Source organism: Castor canadensis, chromosome 7 (genome assembly GCF_047511655.1).
Source record: "Castor canadensis chromosome 7, mCasCan1.hap1v2, whole genome shotgun sequence".
Classification (NCBI taxonomy): domain Eukaryota; kingdom Metazoa; phylum Chordata; class Mammalia; order Rodentia; family Castoridae; genus Castor; species Castor canadensis.
The window spans coordinates 453,210-467,202 of record NC_133392.1 but is presented as its reverse complement, the minus strand read 5'-3'; the positions used below and the strand labels follow the sequence as shown (position 1 = coordinate 467,202).

At 51.1% G+C, this 13,993-nt stretch overlaps 1 protein-coding gene and 1 pseudogene across 2 annotated transcripts; one reads left to right on the top strand and one right to left on the bottom strand.

The window, feature by feature from the left end:
* Nucleotides 1-1,588: 1,588 nt before the first annotated feature.
* LOC109690853 (non-histone chromosomal protein HMG-17-like) lies at nucleotides 1,589-1,960 on the top strand (annotated as a pseudogene).
* A 6,369-nt stretch (nucleotides 1,961-8,329) lies between these two features.
* On the bottom strand, nucleotides 8,330-9,532 carry LOC109674839 (homeobox protein MSX-3-like). Of its 2 annotated transcripts, none has more exons than XM_020151707.1 (2): nucleotides 9,319-9,532; nucleotides 8,330-8,727 (listed from the first exon to the last, which is right to left on the bottom strand). In XM_020151707.1, the coding sequence occupies exons 1-2, from the start codon at nucleotides 9,530-9,532 to the stop codon at nucleotides 8,330-8,332; spliced, it is 612 nt and encodes a 203-aa protein (XP_020007296.1). The 2 variants fall into 2 exon arrangements, with proteins under 2 accessions (XP_020007296.1, XP_020007297.1); XM_020151708.2 differs by having other exon boundaries at nucleotides 8,452-8,757; nucleotides 9,281-9,532.
* Between the last annotated feature and the right edge of the window lie 4,461 nt (nucleotides 9,533-13,993).

The window sequence follows — 13,993 nt, the reverse complement described above, 5'->3', positions numbered from 1 at the left end:
AAAGAATACCTAGAAGAAAACATAAGGGTGAATCTTCATGACCTTGAATCTTACAAAAGATTCTCAGATATGAACTAAAAAGCATGAGCAACAATTTTTCAAAATTGGACTTCATCAAAAATTGGAGTATTTTGTGTTTTAAAGGACACCATAAAGAAAGTGAAAAAAAAGGGGTTAGGGTTGTAGTTCAGTGGTAGAGAGCTTGCCTAACATGCATGAGGCCCTGGGTTCAATTCCCAGTGCCACAACAACAACAAAAACCACACTTATTTTCTGGGCATAGTTGTTAACATCTGTAATTCCAGCACTCAAGAAGCTGCGGCAGGAAGATCTCAGGTTCTGAAGTTCAAGGCCAGCCTGGCTACATGATGAATTCAAAGCTAGCCTTGGCTACGTACCAAGGCCCTATCACAAAAGAAAGAAAAAAGAAGGAAGAAAGGTGAGAGAGAGAGAAAAAAGAAGGAGAAAGAAAAAGAAGAAAATATATAGTGAAGAGACTAACCCACAGGATGGATGAAAATATTCACAAACCACGTATCTGATGAGGGTTTAATATCCAGTATATATAAAGAACTCCTACAACTGAACACAAAACACACAAATGACCTCATTTTAAAATGGGCAAAAGATTTACGTATATGTTTCTCCAAAGAAGATATACAAGTGGCCAGTAAAGCACACAAAGACATTCTCAACATCATTTGTCATCAGGGAAGCACAAATTAAATTAAATGAGACTTCACCCTGCCTAGGCTGGCTACAATAAAAAAGTCAGATAACAGCAATGTCGACAAGGGTGTGCAGAAACCTGAGCCCTCATGCACAGCTACTGGGAATAGAACAGGGCACAGAGGATTCAAGAAATAGTGTTGCAGGACCTCAGACACAGTTACCATCCCACCCAGCAACTCCCCTCCTAGACATATTCTAGGAAAAAATGAAGATATGTCCACACAGACTTGTATTCGAATGTTCACTGCAGTATAATATGCAATAGCCAAAAGATAGAAACAACTCAAACGTCCATCAACTGAATAAACGAGGTTAACCCACACAGTGGAATATTATTCAGCCATAAAAAGAATGAAGCACTGACATATACTACAACATGGATGAACACTGAAAACTAAGTGAATGGCCCTACTTTATGGTTCCATTTCTGTGAAATGCCCAGAACAGACAGAAAGCAGATTCATGGCAGCTTAGAGCTGGGAGGTGGAGAGGAATAGGTCCAATGGCTAAAGCAGTCGTCGATGTGGTGGTATTGGTGTGTGTCTGTGAACATGCTAAAGGGCACTGAATTGTTGTCTAACTGGGTGAGTTGTACAGCATGTGAGTCATATCTCAAGATGGCTCTTTTGTGTGTGTGTGTGTGATAGTTGGGGTTTGAATTTAGGCCCTTGTGCTTGCTAGACAGGTACTCCCCCACTTGGGCCAGCCCCAGCTCAACACAGCTCTTTAAAATAACCACACAAGAGCAGTGTGAAGAGGAGGCAAGAACGACACCTGGATCGACCAAAGCCACGTGCAACTGCATCCCTGAGTTCAGCGTCTACGTCCCCGTTCCCCCCCCCCCGCTGCCGCCACCATGCCCAAGAGAAAGGCCGAAGGCAATGCTAAGAAGATAAAGCCAAGGTGAAGGATGAGCCACAGAGAAGATCCGCCAGGTTGTCTGCTAAACCTGCTCCTCCAAAGCCAGAGCCCAAGCCTAAAAAGGCCCCTGCAAAGAAGGGAGAGAAGGTACCCAAAGGGAAAAGGGGAAAAGCTGATGCTGGAAAGGATGGAAATAACCCTGCAGAAAATGGAGATGCCAAAACAGACCAGGCACAGAAAGCTGAAGGTGCTGGAGATGCCAAGTGAAGTGTGTGCATTTTTTGATAACTGTACTTCTGGTGACTGTACAGTTTGAAATACTATTTTTTATCAAGTTTTATAAAATGCAGAGTTTTGTTTTATTTATTTATTTTTTAGCTATGTTGTTAGCACACAGAACACTGCATTATTTTGGGAAGAAGGAGCAGGTGTCACTAATTGAATGTCTCCAAAGCTGGACCAGTGTAGGGGAGAAACATCTTTCCCTGCTAGTTTTGAGACTTCCTCTTGGTCCTCAGGAGGAGGGCTTCCATGGCATTGACACACAAAAGCCAGTCACCTTCACACAAATGCCCTGTGATGTGGGAAAACTCATTTTTATGTCCTCCTCCCTCTCCACCATCAGCATAGACTTAACTCCCTTAAAGCCAGAGGCCTGTTGGGACCTGACTCACCAAGATTGGTTTTGCCCGTATGTCAGGCAATCTGGACTTTTCAGTGACCACTGAAATGATGTTCCCCAAAGAACAGTGGTTCCTTTTCTAGATTGTGGATCTTCAGATTGATAAATCTGCCATTTTCATTTCATTCCTGAAAGTCAGGGTCGGCTTGTGAAAAGTTGTTAAACAACATGTTTAGTGTGAAATGTCAACCCTCGCTCTAAAGTTCCCTGTGCAGAGCTTCAAATAAAGACGTCATTGGGTTTTATAGTGGCTTTCTGATTTTGGTAGTCCATCCAAGAAGTGAGTTTGAAAGTTGTATAGTGTTTAAAGATTGTCTGCCCATGTCCTGCCTGAAATACCATGATTGTTTATGAAAAGTATCTTTAATAAAGCTGGATACAGTTTGGCTTGGAAAAAATAAAATAAAATAAAATAACCACACGACAGTCTGAGAGGTGGGTGCTGTGATGTCTGGTGACATGAAGGACAGCTATTGATTCTGTGTGCTAATCATGTGACTGGGCTTTTTAAAGCAATCCTTTTTTTTTTTAAAGACACATGTTGAAGTACTTGTAAAGGAAATAATATGATATCTAGGATTTATGTCAGAATAATTCAGGGGAGGGACTGTTTGGGGTTTAGATGCAGTTATAGGAGCCCTGAACTAATAACAGCTAAGACTGTGAGCTGGGGCTGTGAAAGCCCGTAATTGTCCTCTCCTCTGTCTCTGCCTCCCATCCAACGTCGTGTGTGTGGATAGTGTGTCTATGATTCTATCTTGTGTATGCACTGACATTTTCCAAAACAGAAGGAAAAACAAGTGGAGGTGGGCATGGTGGACAGGATCAGCAGCAGGAGCCAGACACTGGGACAAGGAAGGTCATCAGGTCCCCAGGAAGCCTTCTCTGAGCATACCACCAACAATGGACAGATGAGCCAAACCTTGTCACCAGGCTGCACTTGAAGGGACAGGTGGCACCTACCTCCCCATCCTAGCAGTACTTCCGACAGAGCTGTGACTCAAACCCATAGACAGGGACAGGGTGACCTCTCCTCAAAGTGGCCCAGAGAAACCAATGTCACTAGGTGCTCTCAATAGCATTAAGAAACAGGAAACCCTGTGCAGCTCAAAGATCATGTGACACTGGCTGTGCTTCCTGGGAGCTCCTGAGATGGGCACTTCCTTGCCCCAGGTAGAGCTCTACTCTGAGCAGCTCCTGGCTGCCAGTCCTCCTTATAACAGGGGAAGATGTTACAGTTTCTTCTCCCAATTGCTGCTGACCTGAATATTGTTACATTGTTGTGCTATACCTAACTTTTAAATAGTGCTGTTGTAATCCATCCTTTGTTATTTTTTTGTTTTTGCCCCACCTCCAAAACTGAGTTTAACAATTCACAATTGACTTAACACTGTAAAATCTATTACTGTAATTTCCCACTTGACTAAAGGGAAAAACCATCAGATGCACAAAAAGTATCTAATAAAACACAACATTCATTCATGATAAAAATTTTAGTAACCAGCTACAAAAAGGATCCTTGATAACTTGGAAAAGTGCCTGAAAAACCCACTGCAAATACCTGCTTACCCTAGAAGCATCTTCTTTAAAAACCCAAAAATGAGACAACGATGCCGCTCGTGCTCATGAGAGGCCGCAGCAGCCCAGGTGCATCCCTGCATGTGGTGTCCACTCACCGAACACCATCCCAAAGGCTGCTAAACGAGGTAAGCGTGCATCTCTCCTGCGGAGTCCAGGGCCACCTCCAGAGCGGCCTTCGCCACCCATGTGCAGAAACAAGGGCATGTTGAAGGTAGAGATGAGTCCATGGTTCCTCGTTCTCACAAAATTTCAAAGTACGACCTGGGAAAAATAGCATCCCTTGAATGTTTACAGGGATAATACAGTCATTTGGTTTGGCTTTTACAAAAACATATACTCATTTTATCACCTCTGAAATTTAACATCTTTATATCATTAGCCAGGTCAATTTAATTAGCTGCATTATTCTTTCTCAGTTGATGGATATCTGACATATGATATGGACCACCAGAAACAGCAAAAACTGTGTATGTGTGTTTAGACAAAACTTTTTAAAAAGTGAAAAGTTTAGCTCATCTGGGTAGCATTATTTATAATGTGCCAGGAAAAATGTGGCCCATTTATTTAGACAGGCTTCCCAAGATCACCCACCAGGTGGGAATGAGGGACCCTGAACCCACAAAGAAGACTGGAGAAAATTCTGCCCATCTCCTGCACCTGCACCTGGTTTGTGACTCGGCTGATGCTTGCTGCATTGCACCTCAGCAAGGCAGAAATGACATTGTGCTCTAAACACCTGCTTTTACCTCTTCTGTGTATTCGGAGGCAGTACTGCCAAGACATGTTTTCTCCCATGTAAAACACATGTCCTTGCAGAAGCAGTGGACACCATGGTCTCACCACCCAGCTTAAGAAGCCGGGTCACCAAGTCCCCAGGAGGAAGCCCTTTACCCTCCAGATCTTTGATATCATTCAGAATCTGCTAGTCAGATTTTAAGGAGTACCATTAGCAGGACTGACCAGGCCCCACCCTTTGAGTGGTTCTCAGACATAGTGCCCAGGGCCAAAATTAAGTCTCCATAGGCCCAGAGGGTGCAAGGCTAGGGCAGGTGGCCCACAGGGACTCTGAGGCCTGACCCTGTGCCAGGACACATAAGCCCTGCCACCCTCCCAGAATGTGACCCTGAGATTAATAGCATCAGGGGTGTTTCTCAGGGCCCAGGTGGGATTCTGGTCACCTGGACCCATACAGCCTATTCATTGGATCACTCATTTAATGTGACAGATGAGACACCCATGCATCAGGGGCTAGTGTTGATAGAATCCCTTGCATTCTAGCCATATGCATTCTGGCCCTGCCAGAGGTCACCCACAGTCCACACCATTCCACCACCTACCTACTCTGTGTCCTGGACCGTGCAGCCCAGCACCTTCAAAGAGACATGGTCTGTCCTGAATGGCTCTTGGAACCAACTTGTCAGGTGGCCTTCCTGACTCCCAGGGTCAGGGCAGTGTCTCCAAGTCCACCAGCAGTAGCCCAGCATGGGCAGCTGAAAGGGTACAGGCAGGGGGCCAGGGCTCTGAGTTTGAAGGTGTCTGTCCATAAGATAAGGGGCAGGCAGAGGCCCCAGCTTCCCTTCAGAGTCATGATGGGTGAGTCCTCTCACAGCGGCCCTGGGCTACCTCTGGCTCCCATAGGCCTCTGACCTGGAGACAGACCACCTGAATTCAGGAGATGGCCTGAAGGTTCACAGAGCCCCAAAGGCTGCCTGGGATCCTCAGAAACCCAAATCCTGCAAGAAGGCTGACAGGCAGCAGCCCTCTCTTTAGAAAAGCCTCAGTCTTGATATGTTTGCCTTAGCCTTGTCCAGAAAGCAAACACTGTTGGGCAACAGAGTACCTGCTGGTACAATAAGCAGGGTATGCACGTCCAGCTCACTGGACCCCCCAGAGCTGGCTCACGGAGTAGGGGAGGCCTGGGCACCAGAATCTGGATAACATTGGCTCATTGGGGGCCTGGGGAGAGCGTCCCTGGGTAGGTATGTGGGGTCAGAAATGGTTACAGAGAGACAAACTAGCAAGCTCATCACTCACTTGTTAGCCCTGGGCACTGACTGTCCCATTCCAGAGCACTATAGAGTCACTTTTGTGCTCTTGACCAGCATATACCACCCGGAGACCAGCCACAAGGTGGAAGGGCTATTTGTGTAGACCTGCTCCCCTGGAATGGGCACTGGATGCTCTTTTCCTCCTGTGTTAGTTTCAGGATTATTTTCTCAAAAGTCACATTGGGCATGGTAACTTGACCCTGTAATACCAGCACTCAGGAGGCTGAGGAAAAAGAATTGTGAGTTCTGCGGTAGACAGTGTTACATAGTGAGACCCTGTCTCAAAAAAAAAAAAAAAATCACTACCATTGAGCCAGAAAACTTGGCCCTGACTTGTCCTGTGCCCCTCAGGGCTCTCAGATTGAGAACAAACTGAAATACAGATGGTCCTTAAAAGGCTGCTGCCCAAGCACTGGTCACTTACATCTGTAATCCTAGCTACTTGAGACACATGCCTGTTAGTCTAGCAACTGTGAAAAGGGTAAAATAGGAAGATCATGGTTCGGCAGGCCTAGGCAAAAACCGAGAACCTCTCCAAAATAACCAGGGCAAAAAAGGCTGTGGTACAGCAACCGCCTAGCAAGTGTGAAGCACTGAGATCAAATCACAGTACCACAAAAAAAGAAAGAAAAAAGTGCCAGGTGAAGTCCTGATTGATTCTGGCTGCTGCTGAGCCTCCAGGCCCCTCACCATCCCGCACTTCAGCATTTACAGACTGAGGGAGGGTCTGTGCCCTTGAGAATTGTGGCTGGAACTGGGTTTGAATTTAAACACTTCGGACTTGGGGACATCTGGCTTCTGAGGACAGGCAACTTCCCCTCCACCTAGCCTTTACTCTCCATGGCTATCACTCCAAGAACTGGGTTCATTTCACTTCAAAAACTCAACACAAAGGTTGAGTATGGTGGTGCACTTCTCTAATCCTGGCTAAACAGGAGGTAGAGGTAGGAGGATAGCAAAAACCCAAAAGCACAGCTGAAAAATAGACTAAAGCAAAAAGTGCTGGGGGCATGGCTCAAGTGGTTGAACGCTTGCTGCCCTAAGTTCCAACCCCAAAACTGCCAAAAAAAAAAAAAAATCGCAAGTTTCCGTTTTCCAGGAGACATGAAAAAGAATGTCTAGTGGATATCAACAGGCGATTTCACATAATACTATCTTTGCAACTTCGAGAGTTTTAATCACAGTAGAGGGACACGGTGAAGTTCATAGGGCTGCAGTTTTGCTGTGGTGCAGTTCCACCTTGCTTGCTGAGTAACCACGTCCATACAGCCAGCACCCTTTGCAGTCCAGTACCTCCTCTGCAGCCCAAGGCAGCAGCAGGGAGGAGGGGTTCGTCCACTGTGCCAGGGCTATGGTCCCCGGGTGACCTCCTCCCCACGGCTGTGAGCTCACAGCACACTCCAGGCTTAATCCTCGAAACTGTGGCTGAAGCCAACAGGCGGGTTTTTCATCCCATCGACAGGAGCCCCTGGGACCCTAGTGGCTCACAGAACAGCTCAGATCACTTCTTTTCTTCCCAGGTAAAGGCCGCTGGAGCCCAACGCCTCGCAGAGACGCAGCAGAATAACCAGCGGGTCCTTGGCCCCGAGTTAACCCAAGTGCTTTTGAACCGACCTAGGTCCCCCGCCTCCCATTGGGAGCACAGCCAGGGGCTCACCCTGCAGTTCCTCGTCTTCACCGGCCGGCAGGAGGCGCAGCTCGGTCCCCACAGCCGCGTCCCCAGGAGCCCAGCAGACCCCTCCGACCACCGCCCTCACTTTGGCCCCTGGGGCCTGCGGCCATCGGACGCTCCCATGTTGCCACGGATGCAGCGTTTGGCTCTCAGGCTCCTTGAACTGTATATAATTTCAAAAAATGAGAAAACAGTCCCTAAAATTAGCGTAAAAGTTTCCATTCGGGCACAACGTAACAAATCTAAGTGTGAATAGAATTCGTAAGTTTCTTTCTAGCAGTCTTGACACCGGTTTTTTATTTTAATGTCTTTGCTCCTGAATTTGTTGCTTGCTGAAGCCCTCATAGATCGTAATCTCGTAAATCCTCCGTGGATACGGTCACCTGGGGCGTCAGAGAAGATGAAGGTCAGCTCAGCAAATCTCAAAGTACTTCGTCCGCTGCTTTGCATGAAGCAGGAGGATCTGTTTTGGTCCATTTCGAGGGCGCCGCCTTTCAGGGCACAGTTTGGCACGAACATCGTTTTTAGGCAGTTTTAAAATCTTTGCAAAATGTCCACAAGTAGGATTCAGGCATCAAATTAACATCGTATTAACAACAAAAACGAAAAAACAAAACCTAAAAGTGTCTCCAGAAGGCCAGAGGTTACCAGGAACAGTGGCGGGTACGCAGGGCCGGGCGCAGGGCCGTCCAATCTGTCAGAGTCCGGAATGAGGGCCGACGCTGCCGCTCCCCGACAGACCCCGGCCACTTCCTAAGATAAGTAGTACATGCCATAGGCGGCGACCGGCCGCGCCAGGATCCCGGGCACCACCGCGCCTCCGAGCGCGGGCGCGGAGCCGTGCAGCGGGGCGCCCAGGGGGAAGGGCAGGGCGAACGAGGGCAGCAGTGGCTTGGCCGCCAGCTTCAGCTTCTCCAGCTCGGCCTCCTGCAGTCGCTTGGCCTTGGCCCGACGGTTCTGAAACCAGATCTTGACCTGCGTCTCGGTGAGGCTCAGGCTGCTGGAGAACTCGGCGCGCTCGGCAATGGACAAGTACTGCTTCTGGTGGAACTTGCGCTCCAGCGCCAGCAGCTGCGTCGTGGTGAAGGGCGTCCGCGGCTTGCGGTTGTTCTTGTGTTTTCGGAGGGTGCAGGATGGAGGGCTGGGGGCACCTGAAAGGAAACAGAAGCACAAAGCGCGCGCTCAAACGTCGGCAGGCGGTGCGCCCCTGTCCGGGCAACTGCCAGCCGGTTGACTGCGGCCCCCAAAGACCAATAGGGTAAGCGAAGCCAAGCCTGGGGAAACGGTGCAGGGAGAGATGGGCCACTGTGAACTCGGGCCCTGCTGCCCAACCGCTGCCCTGCACTCCAGAGAGGACAAGGACTCCGATCACTTGAACAAACGTGAAGCTCGGGCGGGAAGCCGCTGCAAGGGCTGCAAATGTTAGCTATCGCGGGGACGCACGAGGCCCACCAGGGGATGCTCAGGCAAGAAGGGCCCAGAGCAGAGAAGCTTTGGGGTCCTTGGCTGCAGACCCCACCTCAAAGAGGGACAGAGCTTGGCGGGTTTGGGACGTGGGAGTGGTTGGGGGGGCCGTGCGCGCTGCCGGGCTTTGGTGTGCTGTTTCCTTCGCACTCGCGCTGGGCGCGTCGGTTACTAGTAACTTCTGCGTTACGAGCGACAGCGCCCTTCCCGCCCTAGTCTTCCTAGCCTGTCTGGGAGGGCGCCTCTCAGGGCCCGGGACCGCGAGGCAGGGCACTTACGTGGGGGACACGCGCGAGCGACCGGCGGGAGCCAGGCTCCGGGCTCCGCGGCGCCCTGGGGCCTCTCCTCCCCGGGCTCCTGGGTCTTGGAACCCAACCCGCGCTCCGCCTCCAGCAGAGACTCGACGCTGAAAGTCAGTGGACTCGGTCCCGCGCCGCCCCCGCCGCGCGCCCTTAGCCCAGCCGAGTTCATGTCCAGCGACGCCGGAGCCATGCGCCGGGAAGACCGTGCGACGCTGACCAGGCGGGGATCGCGGGACGCAGGGGCTGTGAGCCGCACTGCTGCCCGCGGCTCCGTGGCGCCCCCGCCCTCCGCACCCTATAAAAAGGTGGCGCCGCTTTCATGCGCCGCTGTCCAATCGTGGTGGCGGCTGATGTTCGGTCCTCAGAGCCCGTTGGCTTCCCTGTCCCGGGAGGCGGGACGGACAGGCAGGGGCGGGGCCGCTGCTTGAGACCCGCGCGCCCTGGACTCAGGCCGACCTGGTCGCATCCGTGCCAAGCTCTCTCGACCTGCTGTCCTGTCCCCGAGCGACGTCCGCGGCCTTCTGATGCAGAGGAATCGACGGCGTGCGCCGCGGCATGGTGGAGCCGCGGTCGGCGGATCCCGCGCCCTGGAGAGCTCCGCGTGGTAAACCGCTAATCGCCGGCCTCCCGCAGTGTCGTCCGCTGTGGCTCGCCGACTGCTCTTCCCGCAGCGTCCTAGCCCCCCGGTGCAGAACCCTGGTGCGTGCCTGCTTTGGTTATGGCGCTGTCCCTGCACCCTGGCGTGCGCATGTGACAGACCCCGTTCCCGAGCTGGTGACTCTGCTTCAGGTCACTTGAAGCTGGGCCGCGATGTCCCTTCCACAGGGTAGCTGTTCTGGCCTTTGGAGCCGCCGAGCGTCCTCCATGGCATTGGCGGCCCCCAGCCTGCTTGTTTGTCCCAGGGCCGTGCCCTGGAAGCGGTCTGCGGGACGCGACGCAAGAGCAGAGGCAGAGGCCATGGGAAGGCAGCCGACCTCTCATTGGCCTCAGACTGCCGACCCAGGTTACTGGCGCCTCTGGCTGCCTGAAGCGTGGAGTCCGATGCTGGACAGCCTCTCTGCTCCGCATTTGCCGGGGCCCGATCGCCAGGGCCGACCCGTGAACCCAGAAAGGTCGGGGATCTGGGCGAGTACCGAATTGCTAATCAGGACAGGATCCGAGGCCCAGTAGAGCCCTGCGCTCATGAGAGTTCTTTTTCCAGAACCGACTATCTTTTGGTTTAAAAAGGCTCTAACGGTCGAGGGCGCGGCTTTACGGTCTCTTCCTGAAGGAAGGAACCCGGGCCTAAGTTTTGGAATACATCTTGGAGTGGTTTGAGCTGGCTTTAGGATCTGGTTAATATCCTAGAACACAGAGTAGCAATCATATGTGTATATTACAAAAACCAAAATCGCCTTAATGAAGTCCAGCTTTGGGGAACAGTTTAGTCCTGCTCAACCAGATAAATTAAATTAGAAAGTTTTTCTTCATGCAAATTTAGGAGCTGCTGAAAAGGGGCCCGAAGAGGGCTCCTGGCTGGCTAGGCTTGCTGTCTGCAGTGGGGATCAGTTCTTCCTATATTCGTAGATTGATTGGTACTTTCTAATGTAATAAAGATGTTCTGGGTTGATTCAAGATAATCGCCTCATTACAGAAGTTTCTTTGAAAGCCTTCTCCTGGCAGTATGTCTTTGCCAGGCCACTCATGGAGTGTTCAGTGAAGACTTTTAGTAAGGATGACAGGCGGCTAGCCTGGGACTGATGTGTATCCTCCTGGCCTCTGAGTGACAGAAGCAGTAGTCTGTGCTGTGGTTGGGCTGGCAGAGGGCCTGGGGTGGGAGGCAGGGGTGGTGGGGTGAGAAGGGTGTTGGTGTGGTGGCTCTGTGTGGGGAAACTGGAATTCTATGTGCCAAAAGGAGCCTGGGATACTGCCTGTGACCACCAAGAGGGACAGGAATGTCAGAGAGCACTCACTGACAGGTGTGTATGTGAGAAAGAGAGATTGGGGGGGGGTGGTACAGTTTCTTTCCTTCCTGTATTGGTGCTCTTTTTAGTGCAGACTTGGTAGAGAAGGGCATGTGAGTGCAGACAGCAGGGTTGGAAGGGCTTTCTAGTGGAGCAAGGAAAGGATTTCCAAGGATCAGTTTCCCTGTAAGGTTTACGCCATCACATTTGGTACTTGACAGGACTAAAGCTCTCAGCCAGGCAAGGTGGCTCATATCTGTAATCTCAGCTACTCAGGTGTGAGACTGGTCCTGGGCAATACCTCAAGACTCCACCTGCAAAATAAAAAGCAAAAAAAGTGCTGGAGGCATAGCTCAAGTGGCAGAGAACCCACCTGTGAAGTGCAATGCCCTGAGTTCAAAGTACCAGTACTAGAAGAAAAGGAAGAAGGAGGAGGAGGAGAAAGAGAGGTAGAAGAAGAGGAAGAGGAAGAGGGGGAAGAGAAAGAAGGAAAGGGAAGGAGGGAAAGAGATAGAGGCACTTTCCCTTCTAGGCTCAGTCAGGGAGGAAGGCTCGACAGTTTGTAGTCAAGGCCATGGTAAATCCATGCCAGATGTGGGGATCTGTGTGGTGGAGGTGGCACCATGTATTGAAGAGAGTGGATACCAATGACTTGGGTCCATTCCTTGATGGAATAAACCTCACAGGTTCTTCCTGCTCTCTAGCAGTGAGTCATATGAGATCAGCAGTTTGTGGACAAGGGAGCCATTGCTGGCCGGACCCTCTTGCAGGCAACTGCCTCTTGTCTCATTCCAGGGCAATCACCGGCTCCAGCTTTTTCCCAAGGCCTAGCTTCTCAGACACTGATCCCCAAGGAAACTGCCGATCTCTGCCTTGTCCTCTTACACCATCACTGCCAACCATAGTCCTTAGACAGTGCCAATTCACTCTGAAGAGCCAGGGCTGTGCTCTCCCCAAGGGCATTTGCATTGGAGTCTTTGGTTTTTTTCCTTTCACAACTTGTTGGAAAATTGCTCCAAACACAAAGAGGTGTTTCTCCCAGGACTCTAGCAAGAGGAAGACCAGTTGGAGTGACCCTGGTAGCTAACAGGTGTGAAGGAAAGTGAATGGGAAAATGAGGTACTTGGGTGGGATTTGAGGTGCACAGATGAGACATTCAGGACACAGGTGGGACATGAGGTATTATTGAACCCAGGTCTGGAAACTCATCCTCTAGAAAAACCAATGTCTGAGAGATGAGGTTGGGAAGAAAGAAAGGCTGTACTGAAGATGCTGGCAGCCTGGGAAGAAGGCAGACTGCTACCTCGATCTCCCTTTCGGGTCTTTGGGGGAAGCGAGAATATTTATGTGAGGCCCAGGCCAGGGGCAGGTGCAGAAGTCAGCTTGTACATGGAGCCTGAGGGAGGCAGTCTGGTGTTCTGCACCAACTGCAGGTGGCACACTCCCTGAGAAGGCAGTGATGGCAGTCTCTTATCTTGAAGGCAGGATGTTCCAGCTTTCTGCCAGTTTTGTGGTCAACAGCTGGAGTCTAGAATCAAACTCAGAAAAATAAGCAAAATCACAGAAATGCAGAGCAAAGGCAAAATCCTAGGAGTGTGACCCACAGGTTAAGGTGGCAGAGGAGCCAGACACCACATGATGCAGGAAGAGATGCCTTCTCAGCCTGTTCCAGTCACAGAGACTGAAGATCAGAGTAGGGGGTGACTGGGTCACACAGGATGGGGCTTGTCTGATCCTGGAATCCCTGCTCTTCCCTCTGTATGTGGCCTGAGGGGTGAGAGGTGGGTCTGGAACTGCTCTGGGCATAGCCCTGCTCTCAAATTTTTCCAGGGCTCCAGCAGGTTAGAGCAGTAGGGAGCTGGGCACATGGCATGTGGAATCTTTGTCCAGAAATCTGACTTCCCAGCCTCTGTGCCTATCACCATCCCCATCATCCCTCAGGTAGGATAGTAGCTGGCCTCTGTTCTGTTCAACCCAGCCCAGAGTGCTGACCAGACAACACAGAGATGGAAGGCGGGTGGTGGTTGGTTTAGACCAGGTGTCTGGGCCTCTGCTTGATGTGCCTGGTACTCATTGTGAGGCTGGCTGGGTTGTCCTTGTGGGCACTTCCTGGTCATAAATGCACCAAGGAGAAGGATAGGGCCAGGAATTTGATTCCCTAAGGATGGGTGAGTTTTCTGTGGGGTCTGGAAAGGGACTGCTCAGATGGGCCGAGAGGCTGAGAGCCTGGCTCCCTCTCTGTTCTGTCCTCCCCCCTCTTCCTGCCTCTCTTCCTCTTGTCTCTGTCTTTCTGTCTTCTTGCTCCAAGCTTCTCTCCCCCTCTCCCTTTCCTATCAGCCCTGGTTCTCCTCTTCCAGTGCAGGGAGGAGACTTGCTATGCAGGAAGCAGGGTCCCTTCCATCCTGGGGTGCCTGTCCCTGAGCCTACTTGCTCTATCTGGCTTATACAGAGAACCTGTTCAGACACTGAGCCTGACAGATGGACGGAGAAGAGGGGGATGAAAGATTACAGGGGCCTGTGGGCAAGCTGTCTCCCTGGATGGGCCTGGAATGGTCACCGACCCTCATCCAGGCCTGTACTTGCTGCACTGGTGAGCCGGTGGAACCCGGCACAGCCAAGGGACAGTCCTCACTGTGGTCAGGCCAGAGAGACATGGGAAGGATGTGGCCAATGGGTTCCCTCCAGGACAGGGGGATCTCTGGGGTCAC

Excerpts from the sequence above, each read along its gene's own strand:
- LOC109674839 (XM_020151707.1), bottom strand. The coding sequence starts at position 9,532 with ATGGCTCCGGCGTCGCTGGACATGAACTCGGCTGGGCTAAGGGCGCGC. Across the intron at positions 8,728-9,318 it reads CGCTCGCGCGTGTCCCCCAC|GTGCCCCCAGCCCTCCATCC; the intron begins GTAAGTGCCCTG and ends GTTTCCTTTCAG.